Raw genomic sequence first — 24,244 nt, 5'->3', positions numbered from 1 at the left:
AAGTGATAGTTCGGTGGTGATGAGTTCACGCTTGTCTGTGGGCTATAGGACGTAGCTGTGCTCTCGCTCGTAATCTGTTCATCTGTCAAATTGAAAAATGCGCGCCAAATAATGTTGTGCTTCCGAATGTGGGCGAAAACATAATACAGAAATATAAGAGAGCGCGAAAACCATCTGACCGTGGTGAATCTACTCTTGATTTATAAATAAATCTTTTTGGCTCCCTCGAACTGGTGAGCCACATATTCCAAGCTATTTTTTCTCCGTTATCTAATAGTTTTTTGAAAGGTTTTGATGTGTTGATTTAGTCACTTGTTGCACTAAAGTGCAACCATTGGTTTACGGTGAAATTCATTAAGGAATAGTCGACTACAAGCAGTGTATTGGGCTGAATAGAAACTCAAACATTATAAAAAAATGCCGTATAAACTGAGAGCAAGTCGGACCAGCGCAAAGGCGAAACAAGATGATATTAAGAAGGAAGCCGATACTACTACAGGTTCAGAAAACAAAAAAGTTGCGACAACTGAAAGCTGGATTAAGCAAGAGTTGGACCCTCAAAGATTAGCTCTTTTTCCTGGTAGGTGGTAAATCAGTTCTGTTATGTTCATTGCGGTAAATGACAGTTCACATGCACGACTAAAGGGCAATTTATTACATTTATTCAACTGCAATGTTGTTTGTTGTAAAAAATCTATGCAGGCCCTAATATACCACATTCTATCCTGTATTCACTTAGAGTTTATTCAATCTTTATACAGAATTTTAGAAACAACATGTCTATTACAAAATTACCCGGAAGATACGCGAGCAGATAAGTATAACGGTGTATTTACAAGAATGCGATCATGATAGTGCTCCTTTCTGTCTGGAAAACACTTAAATTGACCCTTGTTAAATGTATAACTGTGTATCTTAAGTCGAAAACCGTTCATACCCTAGGTAAAACAAGGGTCAAAAGGACACCATGATGATTGTGCAAGGAACCTGGGTCTTTAGCTTAAAGACAACACAGGTATCATATCATAGATAGATACCCATGTCGCTAGGTTAGATACTAGTTGCTTTCATGCCGTTCGCCTCTTTTCATTGATTTCTAGCAGCCATTTTTCAGGTTTTCTTTAAGTCAACGTCAACTTCCTTTGTTTGGCACAGTATCCTTTTCAGTCAATCATAATATAAAGAAAATGATTAATCAAATGTAGCGAGATTTTATATAATTTTACCTCTACAGATCTTTTAGTGGACGCGTTATCTAGTGGCGGTGTGCAACTGATTCGTTGTGGCCATCCCCGGACGGGGTCTCCATCGCTGTTCGCCCTCGTGAAAAACAAGCCAGCACGTCTATTTGAATTAGTGTTTCATTCGACAACTGAGGGCTTCTGCAGCTTTCTCATTGATCAGTCTGTGGAAAAGGATGGTCGGCTAATTACGGCAACACCCTTCGATGCTCGGTGAGTTTTAGTATATGGACCTTGACATGCTGGCCGTTTAGTGCGATCCTTTCTACGATTATTCCGTAATGTATTTTAGGATAAACGCTAAAATGTGCATTAAACACCTACTTTTAAGATATTTACGCAATAAGTACGTCGTGTGCATGTCACAAAAACTTTTCAAACGTTAAAACTAGCCGTCATTTGAAACCCTACGAATAAACTTTTGTATAGATATGGAAATGTACTTGTCAGTGCTACAACATGTTTCTCCATAATTTTATTTTAGATTTCTTGTTCTTGACAAACTTCGCAAAGTAAACAAATTCGTGGAGATTTCTGACTATTTCGAGGGCGATATGATCCAGATTGTAGACGGGTTAAAACTCGATGCTATTGCCGACACAAAAGGTTTGTTTCAACGACAAGCGTTAGTCAAATGTTTGTCATAGCAATATAAATTTGTAAATTATATTAATATTACTACATAATTATAATAAGGTTATTATTATATAGTAATGTAGTAATCTAAGATGAATTAGGAATAAGAGGGTAAAAAATAAAACAAATTGGGTTCATGTTTTCTATTAAATGTATATATCAGTAAATGTCCATTAATTGTTTATTTGTTTTTCGACAGAGGTCTGTGGGCGCCAGCTTGCAAAATATAACGAGGAACGGGTGCTGAAATGGCTTGAAGCAAAGGTACAGCGTCTAGCAAAGGTGCTTCAAGATAAGGAAATTCCTTGTGGGGCCGTAGCAAGAAGCAAGTTACTCAAAAAAGAAAAGGATGAAAACGATATCAGATCATACGAAGGTAACTACATGTTTGCCATCTGTTCCATAATAGAAAATAACAGCACGACAGAGTTTTCAAGCATAAGTATGCGTCAAGTCAGTTCGAACGTGCTAGTCACGTAAGTGTATCAGAGTTTAATTATCGAAGGAGGTTGATGTAACAATTTTTGGGTTTTTTTTAAAATTTCGTCTTGAGATTGTACGGGTTCTGGATCAGCAATCTCTAGTTGGAAAGATAGAGATAGTAGTACTTCGTGATTCAAGGCGCCGTGCAGTACACAAGAAAGCATGACTTGTATGACTACCATGTATACTGCGTTTCACTACAGGTGTAGCCACTGTAATTATACTCTACCTGTATAGGCAATGCTTTGCTGCTTTTACAGACTACATATGCTCGACTGTGGAAATTGTGAGGGAATACATTGCAGATGCCCTTGGCGATTTACTGGAAAAACGGCTAGGAATTGATCGGAAACGGAGCCTTAAAGAGCGAGACATTGACGCAAGTGACCATACCAGTCCAAACCCGAAACGTAAAAAAATCGACCAGGTAAGTGCTTTCGCTTATGCTATTTTTTTTTCTCTTTTATTGGTCGATTTTTTTTAGCATGGAAACCATGCTATTTTATTCTGTTAATTTGGGCCATACTGGGTCGAAGAGCCATGGCAGTATGTTTAAGTGGCGGATTTTTTGTATCATGAAAATGTAAGCTGGTTTTCCCAAACTGACAAAACTTCCCGGCTGTCAAAGCCAAAGCTTATTTGACGTATTTAACGCATATTAACTTCTGATTTCAGGAACCGGCGGAGGACTATATGAAACAAACCAGTGTTATCAACGAGACGAAAGCTACCCCCAAACTGACTGCAGCCCAGAAAAAGCTAGCGTCCTGTGACAAAACTGGCATGAAAAGTATTATGAGCTTTTTCGGGAGAAAGAATTAAACTGACATGAAAATTATTACGAGCTTTTTCGGGAGAAACAATTAAACATGATACATGAAACACAACTATTGATTTTGTTTATATGTTATGCAATTTATTGTACTTACTATCTCAACCAAAATAATTGCCTATCATGACGAAGCTGGGATCAATCGAAATCGAAGAATTCATCAGTCACGAAATGTTTGATTTGTGATTATGGCTACATCCCTGTTACTTATGTCCACAATAAAAATAGTGTTATTTTTAATGTAAGCAAACCTATGCATTTGTTTGCAGTTATATCGTTTATATATAACGGTATCGACAATCAAGTCCTCTTTCTCGGCCGTTCTACTCAGACAGCGCTATACATTGAGTGCTCTTGCCTTGTACGTCTCTGTCAAAAACAGTAATCGTAAGCAAAACGTCGCTTTTGGTAATAGTAACTAATTACAGCCAGATCATTCATAAAAAAAGAAAGTGTTTGTAGGGTCCGGTAGAGCGTCGAAAAACGGCTGTCAATCAACTAGTAATGGTAGCTGTTAGGCTTCTCACTACTTTGTTATGTCAGGTATCAGGCGTATACCGAATAGTTCCAAACACCATTCAAGGTTTGCGCGTCAGTATGGGTGGCCCCATAATAACTGCTCACGGTTACGATCCTTTGGCTCTGCCGCCAACGACAACTGCTCCAGCCAATAAATATGTCACAAGTAGTAAGACACAGAACTAACAAACTATCGACGATGTGTTTTTCCAATGCCTCTTTTGCCAACAAAAAGATGCTTCGGTTTAAGATTGACGATAGTGCGATCGGCTTCTCCTTTGCGGGCTTGACGAGCAAAGAATAGTTGTGTCTTCTTGCGTATCTTCTCTGCTTTGGCTGCTTGTGATGGATCCCGAATACCCAACTTGTTTCTTGGTACGGTGTACTTCGCCGAAACCACACGACCCTCTGAATCCATTCGGGCCTTTTTCGCAGGTGGGCCACGGCTCTTGCTGCGCGTCGAGCGATAATTTGCATTGTCGTCTCCGTCCAGATTTACGCCGAGACTCTCTTGCTCTTTACGCAGACGTGACACTGATCTTTCTGATTTTTTCATGATTGGCCTTGATCGACGTTGGTTGTTATTGTCGATCTCGTGTTCTATTTTGAGAATTCGCCTTCGTTTACGGATTTGTCGGGCAAGGTCGCGAGTTTGTTTCGTCTCCTCATCCTCATCAGAGACGACTATGTCGTAAAACCTGTAACATCGACGATAAAACACGTAAAGATGGAACATAGAGATTAATTAAGTTCTCTGTTTTGTTTTACTAATGTATGTGTCGCCAATTTGGTTCGTTAAACTTGTAATATTTTCTCCTACCTCTATGACGAGAAATGATATAGTACAGGTTAGGAGAGTTCTTTCAAAACAGTGAAAACAGATTTTATTGAGAAAAAACAGATTCCAATAGTCTTACCCTGCTTCCTCTCGAAGTAGCTCCTCATTCTCAAGAACTTCGAGCTTTTTCATGATATCCGGATCGATAAAGTCCGCCACGTTATGACCGCGCAGAATCTCAGGAACTATATCATACTTCCACTCTGCCGGTAGGTCGAAGTTCTTTTTCAGATCAAGGATGTAATCATCACCCTCTTCCTCTTCGATGTGCCGTTCAAGTCGTTTCTTCTTTGGGGGTGCAGCCTTCTTAGCATCTACACCAGGCGGAATATAAGGCGGTCGTTCCTTAGAATCTCGAGTTTCCGGCATCGCTACGATTAGTCGATTCAGAATAGCTTCGACTTTCCGTCCCTTTAACTTTGCCTCGACCCTGTTTCAGAACATGACCAAAAGCGATACTTCGTCGGTTTTCTCAATTGCTTAATTTTCCATGTCAACCCCTTCATGGTTCATGCTCGGCGAACTTATTCGCAAATGGCTGCTATTAACAAATGGTGTATCCGATATATTTAGCGAACTTTCAAACTGAAGAATTTTTTTTCTTTATTAGCGATAAAATCACATTTGTTTACAGTAATGGTCATATCCTTAACTGTGCTAACGGTAAAGTCAGACATCCCGTGCTGTGAAAAGGCAAAATGATACATCTGAGATTTGTATGGTACGACACTGTAATGCCGTATATTTCGGGCAACAAACAGCTAGGTCGTCTAAGTCCGTAAGGTTTTTAGAACTGATTCCTTTACCGTAGTAGATAACAAGATAAGGATAAATTAAATCCATGAGAACAATAAATTTAGGGCGCTGTAGAAATTTCTAATCACGATTAATCAAGCTCTACTAAAACAGTTACATGAGTACAACACTTGCTTGACTCGCGCATAAAAACTTACCTTGTGGCCAATAGTTGAGAGCATGCAGTGTTACGCACGTCGAACACACCCTCCTGAGTTGCGGTACTCATGTACATTATGTTCAGTTTATCCTCGTTTTGAATCTCGTCCAACAGTTTTTTCTTTTCGTCATCGAACTGTGCGGGTGGGAGAACATCGATTTTGTTACAAACTACTAGAAGAGGCTTGTTTGAGAACAGTGGCTTTAGACTACGAAGCAGCGAAATTTGGCTCTCAAAAACATGTCCGCACTGCTCCGACGGATCGAGGATGAATATTACACAAGCTCGCAAGTGAGCTAACGCGGTAACTGCTTGCATTTCAATTGTATTCCGTTCCTCTAAGGGGTGGTCGAGAATCCCAGGGGTATCGATTACTTGCCACTTCATATATTCGTAGTCGGTGTGACCAACGTACAACGACTTCGTCGTGAAAGCATATGGCTGTACTTCAACATCGGCTCGAGTGATACAGTTGATAAACGACGACTTTCCTACATTCGGATAGCCGCAAAGAAGCAGCGTACGTGTGTTTGGGTCAATGGAGGGTAGACGAGACAAATGTTGGCGAACCTGTTCCAAATATTGGAGGGATTGCGCTTGGCGTTTCATGATAGTCGCCATCCGACCCAATGCTGCCCTCTTCAGCTGTTTGCATCTGTATAACGAATCGGCATATTTGAGGAGCCGGACATAGTCCCGCGCCACATTGTCAATCAGATGTAACGCCTGGTTGGTTTGTCCAAGCGATAGCTTGTAGTGGTCGCGATCATATAACACGTTCATCAGATCCGCATAGAAAGGATGAATTTCCTCGAGTTTCGGGAAATCCATTACTATTTTGCTCAGCTTGTCATGGAAGTTCTGCTGCGTGAACTTTACTTTACGCATGTAAAAGCTTCGAATTCGGGTGATCTTGTATTGTTTGTGGATGACTGTTGGAGTTTTGCGTTGGGTCTTCGACAGTACGATGTCCACGAAATCTTTCGCTGTAGGCACGACTTCAATCTTTTTGAAGTTGTACGACGCCATGGCGTCGGGTAGATATTATCACTACTCTATCAAATGCCCAAACAAGTTATACGATAACCTTTATCTTACATATACACCACTGCTTTGAACGGTAAAAAACACCCTTCGACACACGCGGATGAAGAAAACTCCGAACCGCAGTAGTTTTGGCTTACCACGTGGCCCAGAGAAAAGACGTCTGTTTGTTAATCCGACAATGGGGTTGTATTTTATCCGTTGGATATTACTAAGTTGCCCTACAAAAGACTAAAAAAGATGGAGATCGCTGATCTATAAAGATAATTTAAATTTAGAGTACAATAAAAAAAAACCTTAATTGAGTCTTATATGAAATATTATGCGCCCTATTATTATTAGTATTTGATAAACAGGTTTTTATCCGAATAGAATTTACAAACTAAATTTTTTAGTTATTTACACGTAGATCGTCTGCTTATCAAAGCAAACACAAATGAAAACAAAATGGGACTTGGTTCCCCCTATTGAAACCGGTGAAGTAAGCGATTTTAATTGAAGTTAAAGCTCCGTTCACATTCTATTATCTACAATGAATTTAGATTTATTAGGTGAGTCCAGTCTAGAAGTTAGTCATGGTCCGGTAATAGATACCTGAACCGAAATCTATATTAGAATTTTCGAAGACTTAAGTTCGACACTTACATTCGAAATTTTCATATCAAAAACGTTTATTGTTTAACTTTTTACCCATTTTGAACCTGGGCCTCGTGATCTAAATCCGACTTTTTGACTTTGACATATTGCGAATTCCCTCTTGAGACTGGTGATTTGTTTATTGATTGCTTATCGATATCCACTGTATAAGTAACTTAGCTTTAACACTTTCACTTCGCAGCATGGACACAAAACACGTTTGTATGAACAATTAGACTGGATTCGTTTAAACGTTTTTTTTTAAAAATCTTATTACCTAATCCTTTTTACTTTCCAGCCATTAAATTTATGAACAAACTCCAAATAGTATTAAACTGAGTTTTACTTGTCCGCTTGAAACTATGACGTTACTTTTTCTAACGTTTTCTCTTCCTTTGGCGTGTTCCATGCTTTCTTTGCAGAATCGTTTGGACAAAATTATCCAGAGGAATTTGATGGAACTCTAGATTGTATTTCGCTGGCAATCACTTGTACCTTCAACCGATATGGCACACTTTTAGCTGTCGGTTGTAATGATGGTCGTATTGTGCTTTGGGATTTCCTGACTCGGGGTATAGCAAAAATTATTACAGCACATATTCATCCTGTCTGCTCGTTGAGGTATAGTAACTATTAACAAAAATTGCCATTCAACTAAGAATGACATGTTATAGTTGAACTAAATTTGCTCTATGTATGCAGAAACCTATCTGACCTACAAATTAACTGGAATTAATTTATGAAGCATACTACACCTTCGTACAAGGGAAATTTTCCCTACGATTGCGCTGGGTACTAACAACGTTAAAGAAAGGATTTCTTGAAAAGTGGACGTATGGTTTTTTAGAATGTGGCACACTTTGAATAGCTAGGAAATTATGCCAAGTTTATAATAACTGTGGCGGCAAATTGGTATTAAAGCATTTAAGCGCCAATAGTTAATAGACTGTCTCTTTATTGGCATTGCAGTTTCACCCGGGACGGACGGAAGCTCGTGTCTGCTTCCACAGATAATACCGTCTGCGTGTGGCAAGTTCTAACCGGTGATTGTCTTCAGAAATATACATTTCCGTCGCCTGTACTTAAGGTATGTAATGATAGATGTTCAACTGTTATTGTATGTTTTACTCTAGTTAGGAACGAACCTCAGAACTGATACGAGATGTAGCACTAGATATATAAACACTAGGTTAGGGTTAATTAGCGCTAGAATTAACACTAAACGGATGAGTGGTTTTCAGAGTAACGGAACAAGCAGTGCTCACAGGTGACGTTGAGTGCAATACACATGTCACGCTTGACATGTAAGCGTGTACAGTGCTGGCATGTATTATGCAGTGTTCGTTATTATGATATAATTATCAATATATGTCCATTATGTTTATGCTATCTGTTTACTTTCTAGGTTCAGTTCCACCCTCGGAATGAACGGCTGTTTCTCGTATGTCCGCTGAAGTATGCGGCCGTATTAGTTGATTGCTCAACGAGGGAGCATCGGCTTGTGCCGTTGGACGACGATACAGACCTTAACATAGTTGCATCATTCGATCGTCAAGGCGAACATATCTTCACTGGTAAGAGATTCTTCTTCATTCTTTGCTAATTGATTTTGAGATCGGTAAAAATACAGCTTTTGTTAGCTTACCATGAAGCGCTATCAAAGAATATCCGTCGACTTAATCATTAAGAAGAAGATTTACTAAAATTTTGCTTGCTGTGACCTTTTGGTTGTTTGGGGTTTATAAGGCAATGCTAAAGGCAAGGTTGTCGTTGTACGGGTATCAGACCTTGAGGTTGTTGTCTCGTTTCGGGTGACAACAGGATCTCAGAGCGCAACCGCGATCAAATCCATCGAGTTCTCACGTAGAGGTGACCACTTTCTATGCAATACAGCTGATAGGGTTATCCGTGTTTACGATAGTCGGAAAGTTGTCGAACGAGCTGGAGAAGACGTAGACGTCGAACCCACACAAAAGCTTCAGGATCTTGTCAACAAGTTGGTACTTTTACAATTTGTTTTACATTAGGCTTTCTATCTTCTATTATTCTGCTTTTAAATACTCTTTAGATTTCAAGAAAATCCGTGAAGTTTGCTTGCCCAGAAAATATTTAATACTCTTTAATAAATAAACACAGACCGTTTACATCTTATGATTTAGCTTTATTAAAAAATATATGTTTTAGCTACTTTTTGTAGGCTACAATTCCGCATTTCAACACTTAACGGTTCCTGTTAGGACACTTGTATGCCAAAAACTGTTTCAATGAGATGAGAATTGATCGAGAGCAAACTTGAAGATGACGCTATCCAATTAGCAGTTTTATATGTGTCATATACACCTGGTTATAAGCATAATACACGTATATTAGTTTCGCAATAGCGTTAGACTTCAATGTTGATTTTGGTTTTGTTATTGAAATTTTCAAGGACGACGTGGAAGAAATGCTGTTTTTCCGGAGATGGCGAATTTATTTGTGCTGGATCTGCACGCCAGCATGCGCTTTACGTCTGGGAAAGAAGTGTCGGAAACCTTGTGAAAATCCTACATGGCACAAAAGGAGAAACGCTATTCGATGTAGTTGTAAGTATGCTAATTTGATTAAAACTCTGTCAGAAGAATGTTGCTAAAAAATGAATGTTGTCGTGTCGCCTGTTTGACACTTTTTAACTTCCTGTCCCGTCTGCATCCCGCCGCTAGTGATCTTTGTACCTGTGTATTTGAGGTCCCTGACGTGTATTACCTTACTTCGGCGTTTTTAATTACTTGTGAAAAAGTCAACTATTTTAAGAACTTAGGCAGGCTGGCGATGGAAGGTGTATGCCATTTGTCGATTTTGCTCAGAGCACACATATGTACACATAATTCGGTTATCCTAGGTAATATTGGTCGAAGTCTGTGACGCTAGATTAAAATCGTATGATAACCATTATACCAATTTGACCATAGTGGCATCCAGTGCGACCGATAATCGCCTCCATTTCGTCGGGTGTCGTGTCCATCTGGGCTCAAGCACAGGTTGAAAACTGGTCTGCATTCGCGCCTGATTTCAAAGAATTGGACGAGAACGTCGAATACGAAGAACGTGAAAGTGAGTTCGATCTCGAAGATGAAGATAAGTCTGTACAGATGGAAGAAGAAAGCCGAGACGAGGAGGTGGAAGTTGACGTAGAAACGGAGGAACCAGTTGCGGTAAGGGTCCTGTTTGTAGACGTTGTTCTTTATAATTGTGGAATCGATACGAAATGAAACGTAAAACTGACAATTGTCGAACCTCTCAAATGTAGATTGTCAAATAAGAGAGAAGGGAAATAATTTCTATGGAATTTATTTTATTATTTTTGGTGCGAAATTTATGATTGTTTTTCCTTTAGATTTTATAGAAGAGCAAAAATTATTATTCTAGTGACAATTATTGGTAATGAACGGGATAGGAGAATAGTTGTTCGTAATATAAAACATTCTTGCGGTGCTAATTTACAACAGAAGCTGTCTCAACTTATAGCCTTATAGGTACTACTATTTGCGTAATCGAAAAAGCCTGGGGTAGGTAGCTCAAGCTCCCGTCAATGACATACTATACGAGAGGTATAATTTAATAAAGCGACATTTGTATTAACTTCAGTGCCACAACTGTGCCACTTATCATCGGTGTTTTAACAAAGTATAAATCGTCTGCTGTTTACCGTTTGCCCCTTTAGGCGTACTGTTCATCGGATGAAGATGGTGAAGCTATCAAGAAAGCCCTACTATATCTTCCAATTGCGCCGGACATTGACGAGCCCGAAGAGGGATGGGGTGGTGACGGTCCTGGAATACCCTCCACCGGAATTCTGTCCGATTCTGGAGGTGGTTCAGGACGAAATGTTCATGCTTATGACGTGCAATTGAAAGACGCGCCTGTTGGAGGTAAATATCATGAATCGCTATGTCACTGAGTATCAATGATAGCTGTAAAAAAGTATCAGGAGTGGTGCAACAGCGTTAATTAACGTTAAAAAACAACTGCAACGGGTTCGGGCTTACAACTCTCGTTTAGGTAGCGCGGGTCAAAGTTTGCTTTAGGTTAAACTGAAGAAATCAACAGGGTTATCTTAGATGGTCTTAGGTATGCACGCACGGAGTTCAATGTATGAGCTTTGACGTTTATAAGTAAAGGGAAGACAACCCTGTACACTTATAGTACAAAACCAAATATACTACATGCGTGTCAAATCGCCACAACAACTCGGTTGTAGTGGTTGCATAATATGGTGCATAATATGCATAATAATGGTTGCAGTAGAATTTCTTGGAAAATTGGTACTACATACGTATGTAGAACAGCAGTATCTTCTTAGACCAAAAATTTGCTTTGCTTTCTGTGTGAGTTTCAATGTTTTACTGTGCTAAACTTTGCATTGTAGAGCCACATCCGCTCGTAGGTAACGGAAAGAAGAACCAAGTCACTGCTGGAAAACCTAAACAGCCTGGGCAACCAGCCTCGGCCGCATCGCAGAGTGCTAAGCCACCGTTAAAGGACCGCACCAAAGATAAGCGTTTCAAACGGTTGAAAGTTCACGAGGATTCGTCATGGGATGCTGAACACGTCAGCAATTCACCGTCGTAGATGTTTAGTTGTTAAATCTAGCCAGTGATTCGAAGCAGCTAGAAATCTGTCTATTTTAGTGGCTGGTCTTTATTTGTTTATCGCCCAACAACGTGAAATTTGGTATACTTAGAGAATCACAATTGGATGCAACCTACGCGTGTTCACTTTCGGCCTTCACATATATTTGCGTTTTATGTGGGACTATTTTATTGTTTTGATAAAGAACATTTGTTGCAAGACGGTGTATGAACTTACGGTGCTTCTCAGCGAGTGTTTTTGTATAGAATATGGGTCAATATATGACATATTTTTCATACGTGTAAAAAAAAAGTTTAACAAAACTCGTCGAATCCCTATACGTGTGTGAGCTCGTCAAAGCTTATGGGTTGGCTTCATGGGTGGAGAAAATCGTTTTTCAAATTTTTTTTGTTCAACAATATGAATTCTTTGTATATTAATTTTGAAGTATACTGATTGATTATTAGTGGATGAAAGTAGATCTTCTTGAGTAAGCGGTCTTGTGAGATTGAAATTCACTGCGACCCAGTGCCAAATCCATTACTAAAATGTGTGTTTCACTCAACGAAACGATACGAAGTTGTCTACAAGCTACGCTCTCAACAGTAACAATGACAATTGGAACAAAATAGTAGCAGTCACAATTTAAACGGAAATAACTGTACATGCAGGCAAACGATTCATTAGGTATTTCATGCGGGTTTGTTTGAGCTACCGAAAATAACTAATCTTGTAAACTATGGACACTTGGAAATGCATGGGTAACTAAATATAAATAGTGTATACTAACCCCGTAACAAATTGGTTCTTTGTGGAAATTTTATTTTGTTGTCTTTATTTCCTTGCTCATTGCCATTGAAAAGAGGACGGAGAGTGATAAAGCTTCTTTGATAATTCAAAATATAAATAGTCCCCAATGCAAGTTAGCTCATAGTATTGGTATTCAGGAGTAAGCTGCTGTTTTGTAGCGAACAGCTTTACACACCTATAACATCTCATACGCCTGCTTTTATTTACGAGCATCGAAACTTCTGTGGGACGTGTAGGAAACCGGTTACTGACAGTTTAGCAATTCTTAGGGTACTTTATCTTTGTTTTGTAATAATTTTCAAATCTACAGGCCCCTCATCCTGCATTATGTCAAAATTCAGTAGCTTATATCTTAGGAGATTGGCGATTTCCATTGACTCAAATTTCTACAACACTAGCTGACCAAATTGCCAAAAACGCTCGCTTTACATTTGGCATGATAAGTCACACATGCCATACAATTTAGTTTCTCGAAGCACCTATATGTTTCTTTGCCTTTTCTTCTACTATGCGTGTTGCGTACCATACTGAACAAAGAAATAAAACACACGTACGATAAACAACTGGTCTATGTATTTGTAAAACATCTCTCATTTATGATAGATAACATAGTTTCCTTTCTTAGCTATGACAAGAACGGACGCAATATGCAGACCTCTAAGGTATTTGTTTACTACTGTGGGACTCACCCACCAAATTTTGTACTTCGTATGTTTGAACCTTGATTCGGAACTAATTTAAATATTATCTCAAACCAAAGTTTGCAGGAACGGCTAGTAAATTTGAAAATTAATCAGTCGCGTCCCGGTCAAACCTCTCGTCCTGTTCTTCGTCTTGCCGTCTGCAGTAGTTTCAAGAAAATGTTATTCACTTTTTTCCAAAGTACCGGCTGTGTAGCAGTGTTCCGTTTATTGTCGTTTAGTTTATTTTCCATTAAATGCCCATTAATCTCAAGCCCTGCGAAACAACCTGGATCTATAGCTATTTCCCTTGTTGCAGGCTGGTCAGTTGATCCAGCGTTCTCTCTAGTGCTTCCTTCGCAATGAGTACATTTTTAAGCAGTTGATGTTCTCGATGCCATTGTTTGGCTGTCTCCCAGAAGATTCGAGCGAAGTCGCGGAGACTAGCATTCACCGCTTCTGCGAACTTCCGTTATGTGGTCCGGCATCGCTTCTGTTTCAGCAAAGGTTAATCCACTAAGTGGGCTTGCCTCTGCTGCTGTGGTGTACGCTATATCGACAAAAATGCCTCATGTATTCTATGAAAGTACCTGTGGAAGATCCCGCGACTTGTCACTAAATGCGTTATATAGTACGTTTGTTTTTCTCCAGCCCCGTCGATCGAGTCAGCAGTTATTAGAATGATGTTCCTGATTGCGCGGTATCACTTCTTACTTCGCTTGCTCGGCAATTATAATTGCCTTTTAGATTTTGTAGTACGAGTAAAGTACTGCCATAGCATCCGCGGTTCGTCAACTTTGAAGTTCTGAGGTATCGCTTCTGCTGAGACTAGCACCGCCAAGGTACTAACAGTCCTCTACACCTGGACTATTCAAAGTACAACAATGCGCTGAGCTTTTCGCAGTAGTGCCCGTTACTTTCACAGTCAACGTTGGCGCAGACCAAACTGAACTCCCAAATAGGGTAGTAGATTCAGTGACTGACATGGAAAACCTCTGTTTGTGCCCACTTGGGTTATATGTATCTGGCGCGAGTTCGCTGGTTACCTTAGTTGCGTCTGCCACCGTTTGTTGAACTCTCTAGAGTGCCCCCATTTCCCTATCTAAATGCGCCCTAAATACTTAGCAATGTCCGTAAGTGCCATCTCTGTGGCATATTTCATTGTGCGACTTTATTTTTCCAGTGTCTAGCTTCCCTTTTTTTGTGAGGTTTTCGGAAATTGGGTCGAACGTCTAGCACATTGTTGACGGTCAATCGTATGCGCCAGTTTTTAAGCTGCTTGGCCTTCTAGTAAGTGGCCTTCCAGTGTCTGCTTCTAGAACCTTTCTAGTAAAACAAAAGTCTACCACTCTCGACTTCTCCTTTGCAGACGAACAGCAACCAAGGTGGAGAGCACCGAAATCGTTCTCGTCTTGTCTTACCCTAATAGTAACCTTGTTCACTTTCTGCGCGGATGTCTTGTTCGATCGAAAATTGGGATGGTATGGTTTTCCGCGTTGTATCATCAACTCGATTATATTCTTTGGCTATGAATATTTGAAGAGGACGCTCTTTTGCTATGGTAGCACGCGGTGAATTTGCGCTTATATAAGCACAGTCCGGCCATTCCATGCCTGCAGTTAACACGATCTCTTGAGTTGCTGAGCTCTTCGTTGAATCTTTTCGCAGCATTTCCTTTCCAAATATCTTCTGTAGATCACTCGGCACCAATGGCCTGCTTGTGTTCCTTTTTATGTTGTCCCCACAGCCTGATCTCCGGTTTTTTTAATGACTCACTTTTAGATGTCTCTATCGAGCGTGCTTAATTCTTTTTCTGTAATAGAATTTTTTTTTCATGACAAGGTCACGCATCAGTGCAAGAAGGGTAATAGCCTAAGAAATGCAATATCATATTGCTGTCTACGTCGCTTTGTTCTCGTTTGCTTGCCAGTCATAGTAGGAGGCCTCACCGTTTTGCCGCTCTTTCTGGGTACCCCGGTTACATTCGACTACATCCAGCGGCTGACATCTTTGAAGGCAAACTGGAAGCAAGTTACGATTGAAAGAGTTATTACATTACATGGTAACCTTGGAGGCTATAGGGACCACTACTTTTTGTGCGTATATAAAACCGGACGCCGTCGACGATAGCTTTGCAAAAAAAAAATTTTATTCTTTCAATTCCTTTAGTGGCCGTAGACTATGATTCGCCTAGGTATGACTGCATCTATGTGTGTACATATGTAAAATTAATGTAGGGTAGCGTTTTTTGGCTATACCACATATGGTTATAGTCAACGTATTAACTGTGGTCGATTTTGACAAATAATTTGACGAACTTCCTATAAACCGACAAAACAATGTTGTCAACATGGCCATAGATCCGATTCACAATTATCTATACTAGAATCATGCATAATCGCTGTAAGCTTCAGTGGGACGGCGTGATGCAAGTGAATGATGGTATTTTGTTGAGTGCATTGCCATGGCAACCATGAACGTGCAGCTATCGCTAGTTCAGATTTTCGGGTCGACAAATGGCTGTTATTATTGCATATTGCTTTTATGTCGTTTTACAGATCTGTTGGAGAAAACTCCAGATAAGTCCATTTACAAATCCAGTGGTCAATAACTGACAGAAAGAATAACGCGTACAGAAATCCACATCGAGACTGACTATTAGTAGTGTAAATCCGTTTAGTTATGCCGAAAGTTCCCCTTGGCGGATGGCCCCCGTCATATCTCACGGTTCACCTATGGGATGATTCAATATTTAGGAAAGTAAAAACTAACCATCACCCGCAAATTAAAAAAACATTAGGTGCTCACACTGTTACTGCTCCTCGTCTTTTTTTTCGAAGGAAGTCCGTTTCGTGGATGTGCCAGTATCTCGACCATTTAAAAATTTCGCACTGCGTAGCGGAACCTCATGTGGACCTACAACAAACAAAGAATTATCGATATGCCTAACTTGGTAGTATCTAAAAGCATGGGCTTCTTTAGCCATAATAACAGCCTTGCCCAGAAAAAAAAGCATTTCTTTTAGTTTTGTTTAATTACTAACTTTCTCGCACGAAACTGCAAGTAGCTTATAAAGGTTTTCCCACGTATGTAATGAGAATACGAAATACCTCCACTTTTGGCCATTTATTAATTTCGGTTCAATAGATTCGGAAATTTTTAACGAAACCTGCTCGAAGTCGAAATAGTCGACTCAAACAGATACCTATGCAGAGCCAAAGCCAGAAAAAAGCTTTTATTTAGTAGTAGGCGTTGCAGTCAGTTATTGCGGCTAAATTTTCACCTTATAGTCCCAAACATCTAAAAGAACCGCGCGATGTCGGTACACCAACTTGACACAACAACAACAACAACTTAATCACCAAAATTAAAAGATGCAAGCCGACAAATGACTCATCTAGTATTTATTCGTACAAGGATATATCAAATCTGAATAAGCACTTCACACCCTAGATTTTCGCTGATTTCGTAGAATAAAACATGTTCTTTGCAAAAGAGCGCTACAAGTCAAGCTGCTGTATTTCCAATAGCATTTTGGGCAGTACAGTCAAAAGCTTCTGCTTGGCATTGGATGTTCTTTTCAAGTATAAGTAGTGGGATGCTTGTCCGTTGTCGATGAGCGTCATTCTGGCTCTCCCGGTCCTACAATAATGGTATTAGTAGTCAGAGAAAAAAGTTATTCCTGAATGACCTTAGCATTTATTACAGATTATCTGATTTTTGATAGAAACGTGTTAAAAGCAAACTGTTGGATGCAGTAATAATGAGAAAGTAAGTCAAGAGACTTTTGAGAGTAACTAGATTTAATGGGTCACTTAGGTTAATCATCAACGAGAGCATACTAGGATCGGAGCGAATAAAACAGGTTAAACATTGTGTAGGCTTTCAGCGCAGAGGTCGATGTGGCCTCAAGTATTTCCATTTCTTTTTTTTTATTACAAGAACAATGAAAGTAGAAAAAGGAATTTAAAGATTCTATTATAGATACATCCTTATGTAGGGATTTTACATGCTCCTAATAAAAAGATGTTTTTTCTCTCTCAATAATCAAAGTCATCAAAAACTCTCTATATTAAAAAAAAACTATATTAAAAAATTTAATTTTATAACAAACCTTGAGAAGACATTCGTGTTTTTTTAGAAGGCTGATAATTAGTTCCTTTTTTCGTTTGTTTTCGAACTTCACCATTTCAAGTTGTGTTCGCCCCGTCTCTGAGACGATCTGGACACCCTCAGGCCCTGTTAAGATGTTCCGATCGTTTTGCATTCTCTCGCAGCTGACACCGCAAGGCAAAATGGAAATAATCATGCTTTCCATTAGCTTTGCAATTGATTATCCTATATATATATATGCCTGGGATGGTAGTCCTTAGGAGTCCCTGAAGCGCCGTGTTATGGAATATCTTTTTGTATTATACGCTAAATGACAGGTTATACACTATAGATCATTATTTGTCACTATCATCGGACCGGTGAAGGCTGGCACTCCACAAAGTTGGACGAATCAAGCGGTGACGCGGCTTTTAAAAAGTTTTATCCCCGCTTGCTGGTATTAAATAATCAACGATCGTAAATGAATGCTTTCGATATTATTTAAATGTCCGTATCGTATGCTTATGCTGAATTGAATGAAAATATAAACCCAAACACTTCATAATAAATTCTGTCTTTGTATCCTATAAAATGGAGTGAGGCCAAAATGCTTCTCTGCGATAGAGCAATCTTGTGAACGCCAGATGCATCTGCAACTACAACTTACCTTTTAATCAACATATTACATGACCGTGCGACCGCAGCAAGTGTATCATTCACGTGTTGGATTGTTTGCGGAGCTCTCCAGCTCGTACATGAAGCTCCGTAAGCTACCGCATCGGCTTCGAGGCTCGCAAGTTCGACTGAGATGCTGCTCTCAACAGAGTCAGCTATTGAAAATTGAAGACCACGATTATTACCGGAATCTTTCTACGATAACTCTTTTGTGTGAAATAAAATAACATTTTGTCATGGTAAATGTAAGTGCGCTACTACTATAGGATGCTGGCTTCACCTATGTTTGGACTAATCGATGCGTTATTGCAAATGAATAAGTGCTTCCAAAATCCGTCCCGAGGAAGCTAAATATGTGGACCAGAATAATGAAATGACGACAACGAATAGCAGTCAATCTACTAATTCTATTTCCTTTTTATAAAATACTGTATAGTTAATTAGTTTGCATTATAAGGTAAGCGTTGGGCGGAAAAGCTAGCATTCGTGTCCAAATATCAAGTCGTGCTGTTTTCTTTACGAAGTGATTGCGTAGAACCGAGTGTTGTGCAGTATCCCTCGCTCATCTGATTTATAGGTGACCGACTCCAGCTCATTGTCTGTAATTAGTAAGACACGCATTTGTTTTTACGTGATACCTGTTCTATAATATTTACCTAGACGATGGTTCGAGAGAGCGAACTCAGCCTGTTAAATGATTAGCAAGAACTACCACTGAAGCGTTACATTATAAACAGTATATATATATATATATACATATATATATATATATATATATATACTGTTTTTACATATGGTTTACATTTACAACCATATATATATATATACACATATATATATATGGTTGTAAATGGACATGATAAATAGTAAGCTTATACATGTACTTATTGTTAGGAGCGGGCATTACCGAAGTATTTTTCGAGCCAACTTCGATATTCTGTACCTCCGATATCACCGACTTAATCCAACCCTCGCTCAAGTCCAACATCTGACCGCATTTCTGAAGTATAGTGATTTCCTCCATGAGAATGCATCGTTGAGCCCAGACGATAGCCTTCAACGAGTTGATTAATGGTCCCACCTAAAATTCAATATTGGGCGTCCCAGTCATTAAGAATATAATCAAAACCTTTTAACTACTAGGCTGCATATGCTGCTTTGCGTGCTTTACATTCAAGCGAAAACAGTTAACTGATTCAAGCGTCGTTTTGTTAAGAATTGGTAGCAATCCTAGATGGATTTGAACAGCAGAAACAAACACGAAAAGTTAAACAACACAATAAAGGAAAATGTGTGGACTGAATGAACTAGATCGCTTGCCTGCTGAAGACGGCGCCTTAGGTCACCGGTGGCCATTTCGAAAACTTCGTTGATCACCCCATAAAGGGCATCCTGGACCTCAAGCCGATATAAATTTAAAGCAGCTTTGAAAGGTGGAAACGCTGCTGAGTCGCCACATAGAAGCGATAATTTAGAAATAATGGTGTCAGAGTGCTCGTCGAGCCTAACAAAAAATCAATAACAGGTAAAATTTATGAAACCGAACTCATCAGATGCAGATCTTTAATCGATTGAGCCATTAGCGTAACCCCACACAAACTGATGTCACCAATGATTGTTCTCTTGCCAATAGACACAGAAATTAATGTCAAAATGCGGATTCGACTTACTGCGAGACTGTATCCCTTAAGGTTCTTAGAATGTACACTCGGTTGCCATTGGCAGTGACCGGTACCGCATATCGTTCCGGATCGATTGTGATCAAGTTTACTATCCCGTTTAGAGTCTCCACTGCGTCGACCAAGTCATTTCTGAAAGGAATGGACGTGTTAATGCAAAAGAAAGAACTCGTTCCATACATACTACGTTAATTTATGTGCTTCGAACAACTTTGTAAAACATAACGATTGACCTAACTATATACTATGCTTATCGTGTACGGTGTGGAAAACACTCCATCATTTTTTATATATTTAAGTACGGATACGAAACGCATCTGAAAAGGATGCACATCGTTGAAGGACAGCGTCGTGACTGTATTTGAGCTATATTAGCGGACATGTTTAAAGACTGACTCTTTGAAAGAATTGTGAAAAGAATGTCGGAAAAATACTAGTGCTCTTTTTGTATATTCTCAAGGATGAAAAGCTTAGATACATACGCTTGCTGAATATATTTGTCGTCCTTTAAGATGTTTCGCAATCCATTGGAACTTTTGAGCTTTCCAATAATACCCGTCAAAGTCGTCAGGTGTTGTTGGCCTCGGACGATCAGCTGTAATAAAATGAAGAAGTAAATTGAAGGGGGCAGTAATCAAAAACATCATAATCTTTTTACCAAATTAGAGAAAACTCCATGTGAATAAGGTTTTAGTAATATTTGACGAAAATAACTTACTAACCCATCTCGAGTCCAATTCGAAAGCAGTCAAATTATAGCGGAGGCTTTCACGGTAAACTGACTAAAAAGCTCCTTTTTAATAGTTTACTGGGTCACCAAATGACGATTATGATTAATTCGCGATTCATTCGCGTGCATTTTTAGAAACGCTTCTGCGCCCATAACGTTTTTCTGAGAATTTTTTTATAAAATCGAAATTCAGTTAGAGGTCGCTCCATGATACGTATAGTAAGCACACTAGGTAGTTTGGAATTTGAAACCTTTTTAGCTTTTGTAGTAGCTAATGAGAACCGTATAGGATCCTTCATTGTTCTGCAGGAACTACAGGTTTTATACACAGACGTGGCGACTTCGGTTAGCTCAAAAATGGTCGCATTAGATTAATTTCTGCACCCTTTAAATATTAAGAGAAAAATTTCTGTCAGCAAATCGTCGTACCCTTTTCCTGTAGCCTAACCATCTGTACCCTGCGCCTCTCCAAAACCTTATTTCACCGTTTCTTTTAGAACGACCTCTCAATATGGCCTATTGTGCCTAATGAGCAAAGCTCGGCAGTTTTTTTACAGAGGTTTGTCCATCACTTAATGATTGAAGAGCATTTGAATATTAGGTTGTGTTGAGAAGTGGACGTATTCTTTTTTCTACGCGCTCTGTCAGTACGAATCAAGCCTCTAAAGGATTCTTGAAAATGAGTTATTGTTGATGCCAGTTCAACTACCTTTAAATTTACAACCTGCTAAATCCATTATCATTTCATCCGCTTGTAGCCTTTTGTCATTTCAGATAAAAACATGTAGTCACAACTCAGATTTCTCCTTTGGCCCTGTTAAAAGGACACTTCAACCCATGAAACTTTGCTCATCGTACCTATTGACACAAAAGTTGGAGAGCGGCTGTCTGCACTGTAAAATAATTTACACAAATATCACTCAAAGTCCTCACGTGCCCCTTTTTTTTTCGTTTTACCGTCTACTGACTGAAGTAGTATATTTGTTGTAAAATAACATTTTTTATCCTAATAATCCGCGTATAAGACCCCGTAAGTTCCTTCACAGGAGAACAATATTAGGTTCAACTAATGTGTCCGAAGCAACGCCTCTTACCTTAAATACAAGATGTAGCTTAATTAGGGCAGAAATATCAACCTTATTTTACCTTATTTCGATTTGTAATAAAGTATGTACCTCTGACGCGACTGCTGACACACATGGATTGGCCTTATAACAAGGTTAATTATAAAAGAGAAGGGATTATCTCGACGCGAGTTATTTGTACGCAGATCCCATAATGGAAATTTAGAATGTATTAGATAGGTTTACTAACCTTACTAATAGCGTTTTCTGCTCTTTGCTGCGCATAGTGCAATGTCTGCAGTGCTTTTTGGTGAAGCGCCTGAGCTTCGGCAATCTCATCCTTTCGTCGAAGCCGATAATCGACTCTCTTGCGTTCATCCTCCTCCAACATGGCAATCGCGTCCTCAAGCTGCTTTTTCTCCTCGAGCTTATGCCTTAATCGCATTCTGTTTTGAAGACGACATGAAAGCTTTCGAACTTTATTAAAAACACATTTTTCTCATTAGGGCTAACTGAGTGATATACATAGGCCGTTGTAATTGAGGCCTGACAGTTCATGACCTTTGAAGAGGGTTATTGCCAGAAAGTAAGCTATTTACAGTGAAAAACTAAGTTGACGATGCAAACAATTTTCCAGTGCTATTAAGTATAGGCTATGAGATTCGCTTCTGATTTCAATACAGAGATGTCTCTTGTTTCCTATGCAAACTTGGCAATACTGTGAAATTATATTAGAAACGGTGAACATAAGCGCGTGCAACAAGCATTTCGTAAGATAATTGCTTACTGAAGATTAACGTTTTCCTGTAGGAAATTGTTCATGATTCCGTAGAATTTTCTGCTTTGGATACCTGAGTTTTTTTTTTATCCATTAGGCTACGGTCAGCATGTGTTTTTGTGTTTCGTGAGTTGCCAGAAGGTAACCTAGATTCTTCAAACAAGCCTAAGTATTCTGTATATATAATAATATTACAGTCTTCTCATATCATCTCGGTCAGGCGAATAATATTGGTTGTATACATAAATGTCTTTAGCATCTCAACGACTTCTAATTCCTTTTATTGCTTTTTTTAACACTGAAGCAACAGGAAAAACCGAAACGCGTTAATTGGAGTAGCACTATAGCTTTACAGAGTAGCTGCTGCCAAGTTAAACTTCAGTTTAAACAGAATAACTACTGAGTGCTCTTGAGTGATGTTGAAAGCAATGACAGGCTTGCAGTCGATTCAGTCCACTGCGCCTGTGTAGCACTGTACATGCATAAGAAGAATCAGATGAAGTACGCATGCCGGATTGTTTATGACTGTAAAAAGGACCCGACGCATAAGGATCGCTATTTCGTTAGTCGAGTGGCGTCAGGTACTCGGACTTAAAGCTCTGATTTGAATTAACAAAAGAATCTACCGATCATGGAAAATACAAAAGTAATTGAATAGTACTAAGGACTGTGTCGGGTACTTTATTGTTTTGTTCTGGCGTTTCTTCTGTTCAAGGGCAACTCGCTCCTGGCGAGCGGAAACAGCATCTAACGGAATCGATTGAAGATCGTTTAATTCTCCGGCCAACTGAAGTCTGAAATAAATACAGCATACAATAAGTACATGTAATTGGATTTGTGGTTATTAGATATAAATTCGACCCACTGAAGATGAAAGCTGGACTTATATATTCAATTTGGTAAAAGTAGAAGCACATTAGAGTGTATACGGGGAGATGATACGCACACAGTTGGGTTGAGAAAGCAACACAACAGCAGTAATACCTGCCGTAGTAACAGCAATTGGTTTTTAAAAGAGCTGAAAATTCATTAAAGGAGGATCATTCTTGGATAATCTTTTGTTTTTTTTTATAGTATTCTAGGGAGCATATTTGACCTACTACTTAAAGCTGATGCATTACGGTGCACTGGTGAAATTCTATATTTCGGTTATCACCAGCTAGGGACACATCTAGCTTCGCGCGTGGAATTGAAAGAACTTTCAAAGGATTATAGTGTGCCGTTAAAAGGCTCATGAGACCAGGCATCCCTTGCGTAACATTAAAAGCCGAGATCATGACAATGCCACCGTCGTTCTTAATTAGTTCAATCAACGCCTGTCCACAGAAATCGTGTCGATCTCCTTCACAACTCAATTAGTAGGGCAGTGAACCGCAGAAAGTATTTACTTTAACAGGGTTTGAGTTTAAAGTTGTTTGCAAATCTCTTGTAAAGGGACCAAGGTACTTCATTTTTACCGGTATCGGTTCACGATCATTTTAATAAACATGTATCAGCTATATTCGAGAACTTCCATCGGTTATGTATATATATACTCGTTAACCATCTAATTTTGATTAAACTGAAAACTAGCAAAAAATCAATCTCCTTCACCTCCAAAAGGAAAGATAATCGGTCAAGTATACAAAAGCTAACGATACGTTGTGATGCAGTGCTTTCGATTGCTTCCAAAAACGGAAAAGCAACACGAATGCGCGATACCTGCAGCTATTTAAAATTAATTTTTGAGACAGGGATTTTTTTATTCAGTTTTTATACCAAGATAGTAAAAGTTACAGGGTTGCGCTTACACTGTAGATTGTTCTTTGGTCAGGAAGAGGCTGCGATCCATCTCTGCTATCTGTAAACAAAACAAATCTTTGATTAGGTAAACAAGCAACGTTGAGAAAACTATCGTCTAATATCCTGTTAACTAGTTACAGAAGGACAGACTGATATATATAT

The 24,244-nt window shown here is 39.2% G+C and overlaps 4 protein-coding genes across 13 annotated transcripts in view; 2 read left to right on the top strand and 2 right to left on the bottom strand.

Annotated features, from left to right (window-relative positions):
• Window positions 1–417: 417 nt before the first annotated feature.
• Window positions 418–3,442, top strand: LOC111253312 (ribonuclease H2 subunit B). Its single transcript, XM_022812540.2, has 6 exons — window positions 418–580; window positions 1,235–1,454; window positions 1,726–1,847; window positions 2,077–2,253; window positions 2,621–2,787; window positions 3,036–3,442. Exons 1-6 carry the CDS (start codon window positions 418–420, stop codon window positions 3,180–3,182), a joined length of 996 nt encoding a protein of 331 aa, XP_022668275.1. The 3' UTR covers window positions 3,183–3,442.
• On the bottom strand, window positions 3,255–6,721 carry Non1 (nucleolar GTP-binding protein 1). The gene is made up of 3 exons (XM_022812522.2): window positions 5,503–6,721; window positions 4,629–4,979; window positions 3,255–4,409 (listed from the first exon to the last, which is right to left on the bottom strand). Exons 1-3 carry the CDS (start codon window positions 6,531–6,533, stop codon window positions 3,902–3,904), a joined length of 1,890 nt encoding a protein of 629 aa, XP_022668257.1. The 5' UTR covers window positions 6,534–6,721; the 3' UTR covers window positions 3,255–3,901.
• Window positions 6,722–6,945: 224 nt separating this feature from the next.
• On the top strand, window positions 6,946–12,615 carry Rbbp5 (retinoblastoma binding protein 5). Its single transcript, XM_022810918.2, has 9 exons — window positions 6,946–7,099; window positions 7,607–7,805; window positions 8,154–8,271; window positions 8,590–8,758; window positions 8,931–9,180; window positions 9,613–9,766; window positions 10,133–10,375; window positions 10,885–11,092; window positions 11,590–12,615. Exons 1-9 carry the CDS (start codon window positions 7,081–7,083, stop codon window positions 11,790–11,792), a joined length of 1,563 nt encoding a protein of 520 aa, XP_022666653.1. The 5' UTR covers window positions 6,946–7,080; the 3' UTR covers window positions 11,793–12,615.
• A 538-nt stretch (window positions 12,616–13,153) lies between these two features.
• Window positions 13,154–24,244, bottom strand: part of LOC111252663 (uncharacterized) — a 17,741-nt gene continuing 6,650 nt past the window's right edge. For 7 of the 10 annotated variants that reach the window (XM_086992778.1, XM_086992776.1, XM_086992772.1 and 4 more), the window contains 13 exons: window positions 24,091–24,140; window positions 22,981–23,094; window positions 21,773–21,968; window positions 20,211–20,323; window positions 19,720–19,860; window positions 19,370–19,553; window positions 18,957–19,130; window positions 18,570–18,648; window positions 18,042–18,204; window positions 17,397–17,559; window positions 16,731–16,924; window positions 16,091–16,198; window positions 13,154–15,303 (listed from right to left, as the gene is read on the bottom strand). In XM_086992778.1, the coding sequence (XP_086848904.1) occupies window positions 16,790–16,924; window positions 17,397–17,559; window positions 18,042–18,204; window positions 18,570–18,648; window positions 18,957–19,130; window positions 19,370–19,553; window positions 19,720–19,860; window positions 20,211–20,323; window positions 21,773–21,968; window positions 22,981–23,094; window positions 24,091–24,131 (1,503 nt within the window). In that variant the 5' untranslated portion in view covers window positions 24,132–24,140 and the 3' untranslated portion in view covers window positions 13,154–15,303; window positions 16,091–16,198; window positions 16,731–16,789. Of the gene's footprint in view, window positions 15,304–16,090; window positions 16,199–16,636; window positions 16,925–17,396; window positions 17,560–18,041; window positions 18,205–18,569; window positions 18,649–18,956; window positions 19,131–19,369; window positions 19,554–19,719; window positions 19,861–20,210; window positions 20,324–21,772; window positions 21,969–22,980; window positions 23,095–24,090; window positions 24,141–24,244 lie in introns of those variants that run through there. The other 3 variants (XM_086992771.1, XM_086992775.1, XM_022810910.2) reach the window with 3 other exon arrangements.

The sequence above is a fragment of the Varroa destructor genome, unplaced genomic scaffold (assembly GCF_002443255.2).
Source record: "Varroa destructor unplaced genomic scaffold, Vdes_3.0 BEIS01000006.1, whole genome shotgun sequence".
NCBI lineage: Eukaryota > Metazoa > Arthropoda > Arachnida > Mesostigmata > Varroidae > Varroa > Varroa destructor.
This window is presented reverse-complemented; position numbering and strand designations above follow the sequence as displayed.